Source organism: Oncorhynchus nerka, linkage group LG2 (assembly GCF_034236695.1).
Source record: "Oncorhynchus nerka isolate Pitt River linkage group LG2, Oner_Uvic_2.0, whole genome shotgun sequence".
Classification (NCBI taxonomy): Eukaryota; Metazoa; Chordata; class Actinopteri; order Salmoniformes; family Salmonidae; genus Oncorhynchus; species Oncorhynchus nerka.
This window is the reverse complement of record NC_088397.1, coordinates 36,225,473-36,243,974: the sequence shown is the minus strand read 5'-3', so window position 1 is coordinate 36,243,974 and position 18,502 is coordinate 36,225,473. Positions and strand designations below refer to the sequence as shown.

The 18,502-nt window shown below is 41.5% G+C and overlaps 1 protein-coding gene and 1 long non-coding RNA gene across 2 annotated transcripts; one reads left to right on the top strand and one right to left on the bottom strand.

Annotated features, from left to right (window-relative positions):
- The first annotated feature begins 1,974 nt into the window (after positions 1 to 1,974).
- Positions 1,975 to 9,870, top strand: LOC135572424 (zinc finger protein 501-like). Its single transcript, XM_065020279.1, has 2 exons — positions 1,975 to 2,523; positions 6,920 to 9,870. Exons 1-2 carry the CDS (start codon positions 2,193 to 2,195, stop codon positions 7,984 to 7,986), a joined length of 1,398 nt encoding a protein of 465 aa, XP_064876351.1. The 5' UTR covers positions 1,975 to 2,192; the 3' UTR covers positions 7,987 to 9,870.
- A 1,076-nt stretch (positions 9,871 to 10,946) lies between these two features.
- On the bottom strand, positions 10,947 to 13,359 carry LOC115118489 (uncharacterized). The gene is made up of 4 exons (XR_003861849.2): positions 12,043 to 13,359; positions 11,791 to 11,931; positions 11,625 to 11,704; positions 10,947 to 11,493 (listed from the first exon to the last, which is right to left on the bottom strand). It is a non-coding gene; the product is annotated as an uncharacterized LOC115118489 (long non-coding RNA).
- Between the last annotated feature and the right edge of the window lie 5,143 nt (positions 13,360 to 18,502).

Genomic DNA, 18,502 nt, shown 5'->3' with positions numbered 1-18,502 from the left:
CCGTAGGCCATACAACGCCTACAAAACGAGGGCTGACGTGCATAAAACAATGTCTCCCTGTCAGCCCCCAGGGAGAACATAGCTGGAGGATGAAGGTAGCCTCCCAGTCCCTTTGGGTCCTCCCAGAGGAGGGCCTGGAAGTCTCTCCTCCCGTTCCAAAAACCCAGGGAGTCCTTGAGGTGCCTTGCTGAGGAGATGTCATCCATGCATCTCCCCAGAAAGGCCCTCACTTCCTCGTCCTTGACGTATGGGTTATAAATGTTCACAGTTACAATCCTGAAATTGTTTTTTGCCAAGCTGGTTACCTCGTAGTGGCACATCGGCCTCGCACCTCCCACTTCTCTCACCTTTTTTAGGATCTCGTTGTGTTTTTCTTCTGAGTGTAAAGCCCCATCATAAGTTCCCTCCAATGGGTAACCTTGGAGGCAAAACACATCCTTCCCTGTCAGTTTAAGGATCCACATCAAGATAGTCCTTCCAAACGTTTCACGTCCGAATGGCTCAGTCTCCTTGTCCTTCCATGCGAAGCGAACTGTATTCGCCAGACCGATCCCAGGGACCGACCTATTTGAAGAATTTTGCACCATCTCCACTCCACTCTCTTCTAAAAAAGGAAAAACTGAAAAGAAAAGCAAAAATGGCTGAGAATATTTACCCAAAAAAAACTTTACTGCCCTCCGGTCTTCGGCTTTCAGCTAAGGGGTTACGGTACCTCAGTACCCAACTTGAACTTAGCCACACAGGAGAGAAGCCTTATAGCTGTGATCAATGTGGCAAGAGATACTCTGATTCAAGTGGTCTGATTAAACATCAGAAAATACATGCAGGAGATCCACAGAGTGTAGAATGATCTCCAACACCAGACCTATATACATCAAATCACATTTTATTTGTCACATACACTTGTTTAGCAATGTCATTGCGGGTGTAGCAAAATGCTTGTGTTTCTAGCTCCAACAGTCCAGTAATATCTAACAAGTAATATCTAACAATACACATAAAGGAATGGAATTAAGAATATATAAATATTTGGACGAGTGATGTCAGAGGGGCATAGACTAAGTTCCTCGGAATACACATCACGGACAAACTGAATTGGTCCACCCACACACACAGCGTTGTGATAAAGGCGCTGCAGCGCCTCTTCAACCTCAGGAGACTGAAGAAATGTGTCTTGTCACCAAAGGCACTCACAAACTTCTACAGATGCACAATCGAGAGCATCCTGTCGGGCTGTATCACCGGCTGGTACGGCAACTGCTCCGCCCACAACCGCAAGGCTCTCCAGAGGGTAGTGAGGTCTGCACAACGCATCACCGGGGGCAAACTACCTGCCCTCCAGGACACCTACACCACCCGATGTCACAGGAAGGCCATAAAGATCATCAAGGACAACAACCACCCGAGCCACTGCCTGTTCACCCCACTATCATCCAGAAGGCGAGGTCAGTACAGGTGTATCAAAGCAGGGACCGAGAGACTGAAAAACAGCTTCTATCTCAAGGCCATCAGACTGTTAAACAGCCACCACTGCTGCCTTCTTCACGATGCTTCACGATGCTGTCTGTGTGGGTGGACCAATTCAGTTTGTCTGTGATGTGTATGCCAAGGAACTTAAAACTTACTACCCTTTCCACTACTGTTCCATCAATGTGGATAGGGGGGTGTTCCCTCTGCTGTTTCCTGAAGTCCACAATCATCTCCTTAGTTTTGTTGACGTTGAGTGTGAGGTTATTTTCCTGACACCACACTCCAAGGGCACTAATCAATCAGCACATTCCTGTCTTTGTATGTCTCAATATAATAGTATTATTTAATTAAATCCATTTAAAATAATCTTTGTCTGAAAATAAAATATGATCCTCAACTGCGTTTCCCCTCCAGTCAGCAGACGGCGATGTGCGTCTTTCAGGCGACGCTGCCAGCGTGACGTATAATCTAGTGGACGGTTCTTCAGAAACAGCTGGTCAACCACCTCTGTAGATTGCTAGACGACATAGCCGAAAGATTCAAGCTATTTATACTTTTCCGGTGTATATTACCTACTGTGTTTTACACACACTTCTGTCGTATCTACTTGTTAACCTATTTAATTTAATATTACGTTATTTTGTATTAGTCAGCTATAGTAGCTGGCTGGTTAAGTTAGCACTAGCCTAGTCGCTAATGATAGCTAGCTAACATCCCCGACCATGAGCTCCCTAAACTACTCTCATCCTGTTGAAGAAGAGGAGGTCTGCTGGACGGAGAAAGAAACTCTGGGGCTGAACATTGTCGTGAAAGAGGAGGAGGATGTTACAGTAAAACAAGAAGTAGAAGGTGTTACAGTGAAACAAGAAGAGAAAGACGTTCCAGTGAAAGAAGAGGAAGAGGCGTTCAGGGTGAAAGAGGAGGAGTATGTTACTGTGAAAGAAGAGGAGGAAGAAAAAGGGGAGGATGTAGCTTTTGAAGTGAAGAAGGAAGGGGAGATTACTGTCACATTGAAAGATGAAGAGGTGGAGATAGGAGATCTGATTAACACCAGTAAGTACCGCCTTACATGTGTTTTTAACTTTGGATATTCGGAGTTGGCTCGTCAATAACTCTTCAACGGAGGGCCCAGGATGATGACTAATATGTCTAGAATCAGACGACGTAGAGAACAAGCTACCCCTTGTTTTCTCCGTTCCGTTTCCAAAAAGTGACTTAGACCCTTCTCAAATATATATGCTATCTGCTGACCGCAGACTGGGGGGCACGGCGTGTAGTGATTTTCGTGTAGTGATGATTTCAGTGGTGGTCCAAAAAGCACCAATGCTTGTAATGCGCGAATGAATTCGCGTTCTCTGCTGGCCTAAACATCATCAGAATATAAAATAAAAAAAAATGTAAATATATTTTCCCACAAATATGTATTAAATTATTCCCCAGAGTAAGAGTTACACTCTTCATTTCATAGCGTTCCTCTTGCTTGCACTGCTTCCAGCCCCAGGTTGAGATTTGGAGGGCTGGTCTTTATGTTAGATATTTTATCCAATCATTTTCAGCCATCATGTGTTGCCAGGGGTATAAAATCTACCCTCAGGCCTTCAGAATCAACAGTGCGGGCGCTTGTAGCTTAAAGTGAATGGAAATTCAAATTTAGTGTCAACCAATCAGCTTTAGAGTTGGCTATTGTACGCCTGCTGGCTGGCTCCAGTGTTACACAGGAGCCAGCTAGCAGGCGTAGTGCGTGCACGTCTTTTGATTGGATTACCAATATTGAGAGGCAGGTCCTATATGGGCAGGTCTCAGAACTAGGTAACTGAAATTGATCAACGAATTAATTTGCGTACTACTAAGCTGTTTTTTCAACCCACAATGGCGGAAGGAGAAGATATTGATTTGGTCGAGGATATAATTATAACGCCATTCTCAAGACACACTTTTCAAGAAAAGTTAGACATTGTCAGGAGAGGTAGACGCCGTCGCTACAAAGCCTGTCACAGGCGGGAAAGGGGTTCGTTCGCCACTTTCAATTATGGGCGCTATCAATGACTCACAGGTTCCGGGAAGCACTGCAAACTGTACTGCTGGGAATGCCTATTATTTGCAAGTGATCGATTTGGTGTTTGGAGCCACACTGGCTTTGCAAACCTGAGTTGTCTAACCAAGGCAGCAACGAGACACCAAAGTACGGCTGGGCACTTACAAGCATTGGCGCTTTTGGGGACACCCGAGTGGATCTACAGCTCAACGAACAAGTGCGCAGGGCAACGAAGCTGCACAATGAAAATGTATTGTACTCTTCCCCTGCAATTCTCTGAATAAAAATGTCAATTTCAAGGTGACGCAACACCTGGTTATACTGCGTTTCTGTCTAAATGTATAGTGTCTAGAGCCATGGCATCATAATGATGGTAATAAGAGGTGGATTAATTCGGGTGGGACTGTGTAGGACTTCACTGAAGGCCCAGGCCCCAGAACCACGGCACGCTACTGGATGATTTACTACACACCGTGCCCCCCAATAGTGCCATTTGAGAGTTGGGTTGGCTACACCAAAGATTATGGATATACTGACAAGATGTCTCTCCGCCCTAACAAGGGGAGTCGTTGTCCACAAAGCGGCACTGCGGGTTGTCGAGCTCCTGTCTATCCTTTCTTTGGATTGGTGGATACATCTTTATTATTGTAAACTATTGTTTATATTCTATGAGAGTTGTTGTCGTCAACCGCCTGTATTCAATGAAGAGAGATGCTAAGCTACTAGCATGAATTTGCATAGCGATCTGGAGACAACTCTTAGTGTTTTTATCAAAGTTGTCGGTATATCATAACAACTTAAGCATTACGAAACTTCTGTTAGATCAAGTAAACCTCACATAGCAAATAAGCCATTAATTTTGTTGCTGACGAAATTTGACACTTTCCACATTGGGTTGATAATTGTTTCCACTTGGATACAACCAACTGTAGTCTACTGGCATGACAGAGAGCTACAACCTACTGTATCCTACTGGCATGACCTAGAGAGATACAACCTACTGTAACCTACTGGCATGACCTAGAGAGTTACAACCTACTGTATCCTACTGGCATGACCTAGAGAGATACAACCTACTGTAACCTACTGGCATGACCTAGAGAGTTACAACCTACTGTAACCTACTGGCATGACCTAGAGAGCTAAAGTTGTAAAGTTCCTGGATTTTAAATGAATATTTTCTAGTAACAATGATATCTTGTATCTTCCTATCCACATGTGGGATCCCTCTCCTTTGTCGTCCTCTCTACACCAATAACAGACAACTACTGTGGGATCCCTCTCCTTTGTCATCCCCTCTACACCAATAACAGACAACTACTGTGGGTTCTCTCTCCTTTGTCGTCCCCTCTACACCAATAACAGACAGATACTGTGGGTCTCCCAATCACGGCCGGATGTGATACAGCCTGGATTGGAACCAGAGACTGTAGTGACGCCTCTTGCACTGAGATGCAGTGACTTAGACCGCTGCTTCCGTGTGTGTGTTTAACTTTTTAACTGTACTAGAATGCTTAAAAGGCTGCTAAAATTTTAAATATCGGTTATCGGTATCGGTTTTTGGGACATGGCAACTATTGGCGAAAAATGTAATATGTGCATCCCTTTATTCTAAAATTGATTATTATTTTTTAAATCCTCATCAATCTACACACAATACCCCATAATGACATCACAATACCCCGTAATGCCAAAGCAAAAACGGGTTTAGATTTTTTTGCAAATGTATTAAAACTATTCCCCAGGATAACTAGTCACAGAGTAATGTACGATCCCAGGATAACTAGTCACAGAGTAATGTACGATCCCAGGATAACTAGTCCTAGAGTAATGTATGATCCCAGGATAACTAGTCCCAGAGTAATGTACGATCCCAGGATAACTAGTCCCAGAGTAATGTACAATAACTAGTCTCAGAGTCTAAGCCTTGTCTGAGGGGGAGGTTTTTCTAAGACATATGGAATAGTTTTAAGAAGGTTTTAATAACATGAAGGGCTTCCCTAGTATAGTACTGTAGAAACACCCTCCAACATGAAGGGCTTCCCTGGTATAGTACTGTAGAAACACCCTCCAACATGAAGGGCTTCCCCAGTATAGTACTGTAGAAACACCCTCCAACATGAAGGGCTTCCCTGGTATAATACTGTAGAAACGCCCTCCAACATGAAGGGCTTCCCCAGTATAGTACTGTAGAAACACCCTCCAACATGAAGGGCTTCCCTGGTATAGTACTGTAGAAACACCCTCCAACATGAAGGGCTTCCCTGGTATAATACTGTAGAAACACCCTCCAACATGAAGGGCTTCCCCAGTATAGTACTGTAGAAACACCCTCCAACATGAAGGGCTTCCCTGGTATAGTACTGTAGAAACACCCTCCAACATGAAGGGCTTCCCCAGTATAGTACTGTTTTAAGGTTATACCAAGGATAATTAGGCTTTATGATTTAGAACTGTAAGACTCCTTGAAGTATCAACCAAAAATATTCCTAAATTAATTTGTGTCAAATTATTAGGCCATACTGCTATAACCCATAGTAACACATTGGATAACATTCACAACATGGAACAACAGTAACCATAGTAACATTGTTTCCCTCAAAACATCTAAAGGAAGTTTGTTCTGAAGTGTCTGGTTTCCTAATTAGCAGGGAGGAGTTTCTACAACCAGATATACCACATCCATAACTAGTGGTTTCCTCATTACCAGATATACCACATCCATAACTAGTGGTTTCCTCATTACCAGATATACCACATCCATAACTAGTGGTTTCCTCATTACCAGATATACTACATCCATAACTAGTGGTTTCCTCATTAGCAGATATACTACATCCATAACTAGTGGTTTCCTCATTAGCAGATATACTACATCCATAACTATCGGTTTCCTCATTACCAGATATAACACATCCATAACTATCGGTTTCCTCATTACCAGATATACCACATCCATAACTAGTGGTTTCCTCATTACCAGATATACTACATCCATAACTAGTGGTTTCCTCATTACCAGATATACTACATCCACAACTAGTGGTTTCCTCATTACCAGGGAGGAGTTTCTACAACCAGATACACTACATCCATAACTGCAAACAAATTGCATGTGCATCGCCTTCGTGCTACAATTTTAGGAAACACAGAAAGGGGCCTATATTGGAGACCAAAAGTAATCTGGCACAGTGCTTAGAGTTTCAACAACATGAATAACTTATTTCTTGCCTACAATCATCGATGTTACTACTAAAATATGACTCTTCTTGCTCATTTTAAGACAATTGTAACATTCATTACAGACTTGAATTGTTGTACAACATCATGGCTTCGCTGTTGGCATCACCTTTTACAGTGGATTTCTACTGTTGTGGGCCTTTAACCATTTGTCTGACTTTGTTGTTCACACAGGAGAGAGACTTGACTATCGTGGAGCCTCTGGGGTGCCTCAACAACCTCATGATGCTGAAGAGGCAGAGAAGAGTCTCTCCACATCAAAACACCTCAAGAAACATCTGCGGAGATCCACATGGAAGAGAACTCACTGCTGCCCTGACTGTGGGAAGAGCTTCACCTCATCAGGCATTAAAATTCATCAGAGAATCCACACAGGAGAGAAACCTTATTGCTGTGATCAATGTGGGAAGAGTTTTACTACATCTGGCTCTCTGACAGTGCACCAGAGAATACACACAGGAGAGAAACCTTATAGCTGTGGTCAATGTGGGAAGAGGTTTACTCAGTCAAACAGCCTGATATCGCACCAGAGAATACACACAGGAGAGAAACCTTATAGCTGTGATCAATGTGGGAAGAGTTTTACTACATCTGGCTCTCTTACTTTACACCAGAGAATACACACAGGAGAGAAGTCTTATAGCTGTGATCAATGTGGGAAAAGTTTTATTCAATCTAGCTATCTGACAATGCACCAGAGAATACACACAGTAGATAAATCTTACAGCTGTGGTCAATGTGGGAAGAGTTTTTGTCAATCTAGAGATCTGACAGTGCACCAGAGAACACACACAGGAGAGAAACCTTATAGCTGTGGTCAATGTGGGAAGAGTTTTATTACATCTAGCATTCTGACTCGACACCAGAGAACACACACAGGAGAGAAACCTTATAGCTGTGGTCAATGTGGGAAGAGTTTTATTACATCTAGCATTCTGACTCAACACCAGAGAACACACACAGGAGAAAAACCTTATAGCTGTGGTCAATGTGGGAAGAGTTTTGTTCGATCTGGCCATCTGACAATACACCAGAGAACACACACAGGAGAAAAACCTTATAGCTGTGGTAAATGTGGGAAGAGTTTTGTTCGATCTGACTATCTGACATTACACCAGAGAACACACACAGGTGAGAAATCTTATAGCTGTGATCAATGTGGGAAGAGTTTTACGACATATGGCTCTCTGACTTTACACCAGAGAATACAAACAGGAGAGAAATCTCATAGCTGTGATTAGAGATAAACGATCTCTGATCAAATATCAGAAAATGTATACATGAAGGAGTTGTTTCATGGTATCAATTAATTAATGTCACAATGTAGAAGCCTAAACGTCACCCTGTTCTATGGATTTCAGCATGAAAGATATTAGCCTCGGGGAAATCCAGGCTCTGAAATGGAAGAGTACTATTTATGTGATTTAACAAAAAGTGACTAACAAAAAAGGAGTTGTCCTCTAACCAGGGATGTTCACATTATTCCCAGATTCCGTGTGGTTTTTGAGCTGTTAGTTTTAACAGGACGTGCAACCTCCTCTCTCCGCACAATTGATTTCGACGTGATATCGTTGAGTGATGACAAATAAGTGTTGTGTTTCTTTGTTTTGCGACCCCTAAATTGAAATGCATCACTCCAAAATGTAGCTGACTGTCTTCTGCAGGTTGTCCTCTAACCAGTGAGGTAAAATATATCTCCCATTTGCATGTGTTTTGTTTAGTTGTGTTAGTTTCAACAGTATGCACAACCTGATTTCCCCCCTAATCGATATCAGTGATTTATTGCTACTTGTCAAAACAACAGCGTTTTTGGTGCTTGTGTCCCGTGGTGAGGACCACTTGGTTCCTGATTGTCTCAAGGTTGGGCAGTCAAAAAGATTTGTTTTGTGTTTAGCCAATGCGTTGCCATGGATTACAATTTATTTTGACCATGTTTTTCCGTATTGGAGATTAGTTGTGTTTGGGCTCATTCCAAGGGGACGAGAGTTCTAGATGCTAGTGACTTTTAGGAAGACGACATGTAGGGAGAACTGATTCAAATAAAAAATAAGTTATTTTTTCTTGTTTTTAATTTTTGACAGCCAGTAGACACCATGTTTATATTGTAGTTGATTATAATGTGAAACGGAAGTTGTTTTCTGTTGGTGGTGCGCATTCTCTTAAGTGTTATAGTCTTTAGTTTTTCCATTTATGTTTTGGAGTTGGACTTTAGCACGTATAGCTCATTAGCACGTAGGGCACACTGATTGGTGTCACCTCCTTAGTCAGTATGTGTTACACCTGTAATGGCTTGTCCATCTCCTGGTGTTTCAGGTTCTATTTAAGAGTGTCTGGCCCAGTGCTCCAGTTGTCTTGATAGATGTGGAGAGTCAACACCTTTAGTTGTGCAACCTTTTTGGTTTGCTTCCTGTCTTTTAAATTTGGTGTGGGTTTTTCTTTTATTTGCCTCTTCTTGGGCAGATTTAGTGGGTCTCATGGTGGGTGTCTTTTATGTCCCAGTTGTTGTTACTAGTCAACTTTCAGTGGACACTGAGAGCAAAACTGCAACATTATGTTATACTTTTATTGGATCAAATTGTTATTTTTTGCAACCCAATAGATGGTTCTTTGAAAAATCTGTGTGTTCTACTGAGGATGGGCCTCTGGGAGATAACACTGACAGGAGATTTACAGTGTATTTTGGGTGATAAAACCTAAAGAGACCGCATTCCAGAGCATGAGTTAATGTTCTATATGGTACCGGGGAGAGATGACCCCAGGGCCAGAACCTGGTCTCTACACAAAGAGTACTGTTTTTACATGAGATGCTTCATGCTGTTAATTATAAGTATCTTTCATACAAATCTTAACCTTGTTACCCTTTCTATACGTCTATTGTTGGTCATGTAGGTTGAAAGGGGTGTATCTTTGTACTTTTGTCTCGTGGCTCTCAACAAATCATCTGGGGGTGATTTGTTGACCAGCCATCATTATCGTAGAGCACTCAATTGAGTCACTTTATATGTGTAAGTTGTATTGACCTGCTCCCTTATTATTAAGTGAATACAGATTTAGTTTAAGAATAACTCTGACTTGTGTGATAAGTTTGTCTCATTTGATATTAAAGAAATTAACCACCACATTTGGCAATGGGGATGTGAATCTTCACTTGGTGACCGCTCCTGGTGACCTGGGTAAATGGAACACGAGGGATCCCTCAAACTTGGAATTTCAGGAGACCACACTTTGGGAACGGAGCAGATGGACCCACCTTTGATCTGAGAGGCAGCGAGCCGAGTGGATACCACATCTCAAACGTAGTCTAAAAAAAGAAAAAGTTGAGCGAAACAAGTAAGAGTTTTTATAAAAGCCTCATAGGCTTTGAGTGTGTATTCCTGTGTGAGGTGGGCACCTTGGAGGCGTAAACAGGGGCGAGGCAATAGGCTCTGAGTGTGTTCCTGAGTGAGGGGTGAGGGGACACCTTGGAGGTGTGAAGAGGGCTGAGCCAGCTATCTATGTGAACTGGATGAAAACTAGAATCTGTGTTTACTAGTTAAGACCATGTATGATATAGTATAAGCTAGTAAGGTATAAGATAGTAAGGTGCACCTGTAATTATTCTCAGTATGAGAGGAGTTGCTAGATTTATTAAGTAACCCTTTTTCCGTAAAGTTAGAGTGAACCAAGGTGGCTGAATAGCTCTTGATGTTGAAGAAGCGTCCCGTCCACTAGATTATACGTCACAGTGGCAGAATCACCTGAAAGACGCACATCGCACAACTCCCTTTGAAACCGGGTGACGTGGCATCAGAAACATTTATTTTCGTGTAAAAATGTACTACAAAGTGCAGCTAAATATAATAACTTTGGTCATACCTACTCAGCACGTGACGGCCTAGGACGTCGAATTATGGGCGATATCAGGTCTGTCCTGGCTGCTATTTCGCCCCAAAATAGTCATCCCAAATGGGGCCGTGTATAAGTATGTAAATGTCTCTCGGACAAGGTGACTTTTATCAATATACACTCTAAAAAGTAAAGGTTCCTGGAGTATCCTTTAGGGGTTCTTCAACTTGAAACTGGGGGGGGAACCCCTAAAAGTTATTTGAAGAACCCCTTATCATGGTTCCTCAAATAACCTTTTGGGGTTCATTTTTTTAACTCCCTGTCCTCCCTCCCTCCATTATAAAAACATATTTTGATAATAACAATATTGGCAATGTTGATTTAAATAATTCATTGTTTATTTACAGGCACCACAAATATGAATTAATATTTACAAAACACATTACAAAATTACAACATTTCTGTAGACATGTCAGACCATAATAAATAAAACATTTACTTTGTATAGTGCTTTTCATGACACAAAAAAAAAAAACACAAATAATGATGTACAATAAAAACAACATACATTAAAAATGAATCATAGGTAAACTAACAATATTGTAGACTTGATGCTAAATACAGATTTTTCAGCTTTAGTGTGTATATTGTATCCACTTAGTTATGTTAGGAAGTTAGCCATCTTTATGACCGGCCCTGGTAACTTCACCCCAACTTCTCTTATCCCCAGAACAGTCACTTAAGAACATAAGTGTTTTTCTGACATTTTTGGGAAATTTAGGGGAAATTTAAAAAATACAGCCCTAGCAGAGCCCCAAGTCCCATGGGGACGTCCTCGAGGGCATGGATGTTCTCCCCATCAAAGGTCAGCAGGATTTTGGGTTTCTGCCGATGTGCAGTAAAGGAGTGAAGAGCGGTGAAATCTGTGTCAACAAAAGTAAGAAAAGATTAATACACATACAATTAACAAAGACCATAAATGTTCAGCTGTAGTTTTTTATAAGCATCCACACCTATGTTTATGAAGAAACAGATGATTGGTGCAGAGGCATACCTTGTCACGGACATAAAGGCCACTTGGGTCCACATTGAAGAGGTAGGGCAAGAGCAGAATCGCTGCTGTGGTGTCCAGTCCTAGTAAAGTAAAGCAATTATCTTACTACACTTGCTATTTTTATTACAAAATACATTTGAGAAAGGGAAGGAATAAGAGCAAATACCCCTTCTGTATTGTCCTTCAGGGACTGTCAAGATAGCAGGATGATGTCCTCACCCCTGCCTCACCTCTCTATCTCTGATAGTCCTTGAATTCTCTTTTTGTCTATATCCATTCCATGGACTTGATTCATTTTTGAGAAGATCTGAAAATATCATTTGCACACATTTGTATGCTAATATATTTCAGTTTGTATTGACTGCTGTGCAGGTTAAATGTACACTTCAAATGCAGCTGTCCTACAACATATATGTACCTTCTTCTTGATCCCAATTGCATTGTGTCCATGTTCTGTCCTATAAGAATTTCAAAGGAAGAGAAAAGGTGTCAAAGAATAGTCTTAAAGCATTAAAACATATATATTAAATAAATATTGAAAGATTAATGGCATCGACATACTTACATATTTAATGCAAAATAGAAAGCACTAGCCAATACAGTAACAGTACTGCCATACAGGCCTAACATCACGTTTCAAGATATCTTTGTACACAAATTGTTTAATATTTTATCAGGCTGACTTGAAAGATTATACGCAACATTTTTCTGCGTGGCTTTACTGTGTTTGGATTCTAAAGGGAATTTATAGAAAAGAGGTAGTCTAGACACTGTATTAATAACATTATGCATTTGAATCCCATCTTCAGCTACCATCTAAGATATTAATTTCCCTCCACAAGGGGACGTCCATGTAACGTTTCCAAAATGGGATAGTATTGTCCATGTAACGTTTACAAAATGGGAGAGTATTGTCCATGTAACGTTATGCCCCCTTGTGAGTTAATAGTATTGCATGCTGTAGCAGGCTATATAAAGAGGAAGACCTCCATTGACTAGAAAAAAAAAATACAATTACAAAAAAAAGCCTTGCTTGACCACACCCTCCTTCCTTGCTCCTGGCCTGCCCTGCCTCTTCCACCAATCCAATTGTTTCTTATGGACAGAAAAGAAGCTGAGGCTCTGAGCTGTCCGATCAGGTCCATTGTCTACTACTTGACGATTCAGTTCGTTGTAACATCTCGTCTGGACAGTGTAGCTCCCTTCAGTAACCACGAGCACAACCGTTCCCTGATTTTAACTGGCGGCTTTATTCTGTAGTTTTAGTCAGAATTATCACCTTCCGTGAGAACTATAAAGTAAATGAAAAATACAGTTAAGCACACTCTTACAACCTTATCTTACGAGTGACTTATTAGCCTGGTATAACTCTGAAGTGCTTACATACATAACAGTTTAGCCGGCGTTATAACGGGTTCAGATTAAACGCATGAATAAAGGAAAAAATACTTCATTGGCTGCTTATTACAGAATGGAGGAAATCAAACTTCACACTTATTATTCCTGGCATGAATTCACACTTCATCCTAACATACACTCTTCAACCGATGACATGAAAACTTAGCTAACGCAGCGCAAGATTGCCTTCCCTCCAAAAGTGTGTTGCTACAATAAGGATCCCCGTTACAACAGTATTAGCTACGTAGTTCCGCTTGTATTATCATTTCCCCCGCACAGCGGACACGTAAACAATTCAAACAAAAGACAACGACATAACCTGTAAGTCTAACTGTCATTTACAGACAGGTCACCGTCCTTAGTTAGTAAGTTAGTTAACGTTAGCTACTTCATTATCACAATAGTGAGAACTGCTCTAGATTGGAAATTTACGTTAATGACTGTAAAGCCATGTTGGCTTTATGGAAACGATATACAATATATGGAAAATAATATAGTTGAGGGAAATAATCCAAACCTAGTTGTGCCTAGTTAGGACATAACGTTATCTAGCTAGATAACGGTACTGTACTGTAGCTCATACTACGCCGACCTTCAAACCCGGCTTTCTAATATTTACGGTAATTAACTACAGTAACGTTGTGGAAGATATTCACAGAAAACCATCATTGTCTTCGTTATTCATTATTAGTATGTTATATTACTATATAATATTTATTTCGAGACATATTCAGAGCCAAACATCAACCCAACTTAACCTTTTTAATAACTGTTGTCGCATCCAAACTTGTCACCATCGTTTTCAGTTGAAATTGCGAAGTTCCCGAAAGAAGTCCAGCAACAACGGAGGTTCCTCGATGAACCCACCTTCCAACAAGTTCTTTGAAGAACCTTTTGGGGCTGTTTTTCATTTACCAAGAACCCTACGGTTCTTTGGGGATCTGAGAACAACTCCAGTTGAACCCTTAATTTTTAGAGTTTTCGTAGGCTCTATTTACTCTCAGATTCAAAACATGATGATTAGCATCAACGATCAAGTCAGCTGCTGCTGCTCCAATACAGTATGAGGTGAAACGGTAAACCGATGTTGAACTGGACAGTCAGCTGCTGCTGCTCCAATACAGTATGAACACACAACACTAGGTGTGGAGAACAAAAGGCACAGCACACCAACATCAAAACCTCATCCCAACTGTAAAGTATGGTGGAGGGAGCATCATGGTTTGGGGCTGCTTTGCTGCCTCAGGGCCAGGACAGCTTGCTAACAGCGACGGAAAAATGAATTCCCAAGTATATCAAGACATTTTGCAGGAGAATGTTAGTCTGTCTGTCCACCAGTTGAAGCTCAACAAGAGGTTGGATGATGCAACAGGACAACGACTCAAAACACAGAAATAAATCAACAACAGAATGTATATAGTCTGTCATTGTTGGTATTGAAAAGCATACTGCACATTGTGGTGAAAATTCTAACCAATCAGGAGAGACTTAGTAATTTCTTCAAACAATCAACCTTTATTTGATAAGAATTGCAATAATGTAGCTGGTCAGCCCTACACTCTGAGGTGGAAGGCCGAGAGCTCAATGACACAATTGAGTTCAGAAGCCTTATATAGTCAAACTATCTTGTGCATATAGAAAACACATGATCTTGGTATGTGTCCGTGTGTGGAGAACGAGACACAGACTAACTGTGAATTGGTCGTCTCGTTCTGTAGCAACAGCTAGTTATTCTAGTTTTCCAGTGGGGTGTCAGAACAACAGGAAATCACTCTAGACATAGTTCCTCTGAAGTAGATAAATGATTCCCTGAATTGGGCCAAGCGCCTTTGCCCTGTCTGTCCAGAGGGTGTGTGGTTGCACACCCACACAAATATGCACGTAAATATCTCAACCTTAAAGAGATCCTTGAACACATTAAACGTCATAAACTTAAAGTGGTTATCATAGATTTTCTTTCACAACATTGATAAATCAGATCCAGGCGGAACTGTGTGATGTAGTAGGGAGTTGTAGTTTCTCTAGAGATAAATCAGATCCAGACTGAAATGTGTGATGTAGTAGGGAGTTGTAGTTTCTCTAGAGATTAATCAGATCCAGACTGAAATGTGTGATGTAGTAGGGAGTTGTAGTTTCTCTAGAGATAAATCAGATCCAGACTGAAATGTGTGATGTAGTAGGGAGTTGTCGTGTTTCTAGAGATAAATCAGATCCAGACTGAACTGTGTGATGTAGTTGGGAGTTGTAGTTTCCAACAGGCCAATATTCCTCATAGTTTAGCGCATAAAATGTAATTCACTACAATGACCATAATTCATTGCCTTGTCTGTGTTTCTTTTACACCTGCTATGTAAAAGAGACAGAAGAATGCACAATGGTCATTGCTATCTGGAATCCTTGGGACATCCCTATCCTAAACCCTACCTTAACCCCTACCTTAACCCTTTTAAATGTCAACTTCAATGGGCTAGGGACATCCCAAGGATGTATCTCTACCTGAAAATACATTATCTAAGTGATTGATAGTTGGTATTCAGTAGTCATAAAGCCTTATTTACTTTAATTTACTACTAAAATAGTGATTTTGTCAGAGGGAATAAACAGCAGCGCTACACGTTATTCACTGACTGATCCATTCATTCTTCCATCCCTCCTCAGCCTTCCTCTCCTCTGAAAACCCAGGGAGGGTGGAGCTCAGTCAGAGAGCTGTTGAGGGACTGGTTAGGAAGAACACTTCTACAGACAGAGAGGTGAGAGGTCACAGATGGTTTAGATGGTAAATATTTATGTCCCCTTAGCGGTTCATCACGTCAGCAAAAGGGAATATGTTCCATCATCAATGTTTATTTACATTAGTGCAAATTGTCCACTGATATTGTTGTAATTTCTCACCCCTTTTGGCTGTATGAAGGTTATTTTTCCCCACTCATTCACCCCATCTCTTTACATTGCTTATGCATATTCAGTGGCCTGACTGCATCCAGACTGTCATAGGCCCATCTTGGTAGATCTGAACCTAATGCAGCTTCGAGTGATCGCATGACAGAAGTCAGATTTAGGTGCCAGGTGTAACTGATGCCATAGATGCTCCATATCCATTACTTTGAGTGTTTTTATATACTAGAATGACTGAATGTGTTTATTTCTGTGTTGCAGTCAAGAAATGGAACGGCAAGGCCACAGAACATGACATAAGCAGTGCTGTGGGAGACCACCTCAAGCCCCAGGTAGAGCCAGGGGTGGTGTTTACCACTCCACCACGCCTTCAGCAGGCTTGAAAAGTGGGATTGATCCGTTTGATCCACTTGTTTGTTTCTGTTTCCTGTAGTTGAATCCTTTGACATGGGATTGAAACTGATTTTCATACTAAGAGGGACCAAGAGTCTTTCGATTGGTCGGTCATTGGGTTCATATACAATGGGGAGAACAAGTATTTGATACACTGCCGATTTTGCAGGTTTTCCTACTTACAAAGCATGTAGAGGTCTGTAATTTTTATCATAGTTACACTTCAACTGTGAGAGACAAAAATCCTGAAAATCACATTGTATGATTTTTAAGTAATTCATTTGCATTTTATTGCATGACATAAGTATTTGATCACCTACCAATCAGTAAGAATTCCAGCTCTCACAGACCTGTTAGTTTTTCTTTAAGGACCCCTCCTGTTCTCCACTCATTACCTGTATTAACTGCACCTGTTTGAACTCGTTACCAGTATAAAAGACACCTGTCCACACACTCAATCAAACAGACGCCAACCTCTCCACAATGGCCAAGTCCAGAGAGCTGTGTAAGGACATCAGGGATAAAATTGTAGACCTGCACAAGGCTGGGATGGGCTACAGGACAATAGGCAAGCAGCTTGGTGAGAAGGAAACAACTGTTGGCGCAATTATTCGAAAATGGAAGAAGTTCAAGATGACGGTCAATCACCCTCGTTCTGGGGCTCCATGCAAGATCTCACCTCGTGGGGCATCAATGATCATGAGGAAGGTGAGGGATCAGCCCAGAACTACACGGCAGGACCTGGTCAATGACCTGAAGAGAGCTGGGACCACAGTCTAAAAAAAAACCATTAGCAACACACTACGCCGTCATGGATTAAAATCCTGCAGCACACGCAAGGTCCCCCTGCTCAAGCCAGCGCATGTCCAGGCCCATCTGAAGTTTGGCAATGACCATCTGGATGATCCAGAGGAGGAATGGGAGAAGGTCATGTGGTCTGATGAGACAAAAATAGAGATTTTTGGTCTAAACTCCACTCTTGCCTTGTTTGGAGGAAGAAGAAGGATGAGTACAACCCCAAGAACACCATCCCAACCATGAAGCATGGAGGTGGAAACATTCTTTGGGGATGCTTTTCTGCAAAGGGGATAGGACGACTGCACCGTATTGAGGGGAGGATGGATGGGGCCATGTATCGCGAGATCTTGGCCAACAACCTCCTTCCCTCAGTAAGAGCATTGAAGATGGGTCGTGGCTGGGTCTTCCAGCATGACAACAACCCGAAACACACAGCCAGGGCAACTAAGGAGTGGCTCCGTAAGAAGTATCTCAAGGTCCTGGAGTGGCCTAGCCAGTCTCCAGACCTGAACCCAAAAGAAAATCTTTGGAGGGAGTTGAAAGTCCGTATTGCCCAGGGACAGCCCCGAAACCTGAAGGATCTGGAGAAGGTCTGTGTGGAGGAGTGGGCCAAAATCCCTGCTGCAGTGTGTGCAAACCTGGTCAAGAACTACAGGAAACGTATGATCTCTGTAATTGCAAACAAAGGTTTCTGTACCAAATATTAAGTTCTGCTTTTCTGATGTATCAAATACTTATGGCATGCAATAAAATGCAAATTAATTATTTAAAAATCATAGTTGTTTTTCTGGATTTTTGTTTTTAGATTCCGTCTCTCACAGTTGAAGTGTACCTATGATCAAAATTACATGCAAAATCGGCAGTGTTTCAAATACTTGTTCTCTCCACTGTATACATCTCCCTCACTAAGTTTAAGCATCAGCTGTCAGAGCAGGGGCCTGTTGCACAAAACTAGGATAAGGGATTAAGCCAGGATATCTTGGTGATCCTGGCTCAATTGATCCGTAATCCGGTTGCACTAAAGATGGATAGGGGGCAGGAGGATATGTTATGGTATAAATTACCATGGAGATTTATTCTGTGGAGCTAGCCTGCTCCAGACCAGGCTAAATTCCAGGATCTATTTAATCTCATCCCTAATTTTTTTTATTTTTTTTTATTTTTTTTATTTCACCTTTATTTAACCAGGTAGGCTAGTTGAGAACAAGTTCTCATTTGCAACTGCGACCTGGCCAAGATAAAGCATAGCAGTGTGAACAGACAACACAGAGTTACACATGGAGTAAGCAATTAACAAGTCAGTCAGCAGTCACCACAAATGGAAACCAATAGTTATTTCACTGCTCACTATACATTGTTATCACATATAACTAGACCCACTGTTATTATTTAAA

Coding starts and splice junctions, on each gene's coding strand:
- LOC135572424 (XM_065020279.1), top strand. CDS start 2,193: ATGAGCTCCCTAAACTACTCTCATCCTGTTGAAGAAGAGGAGGTCTGC. Junction 2,524..6,919: donor AGGAGATCTGATTAACACCA/GTAAGTACCGCC, acceptor TTGTTCACACAG/GAGAGAGACTTGACTATCGT.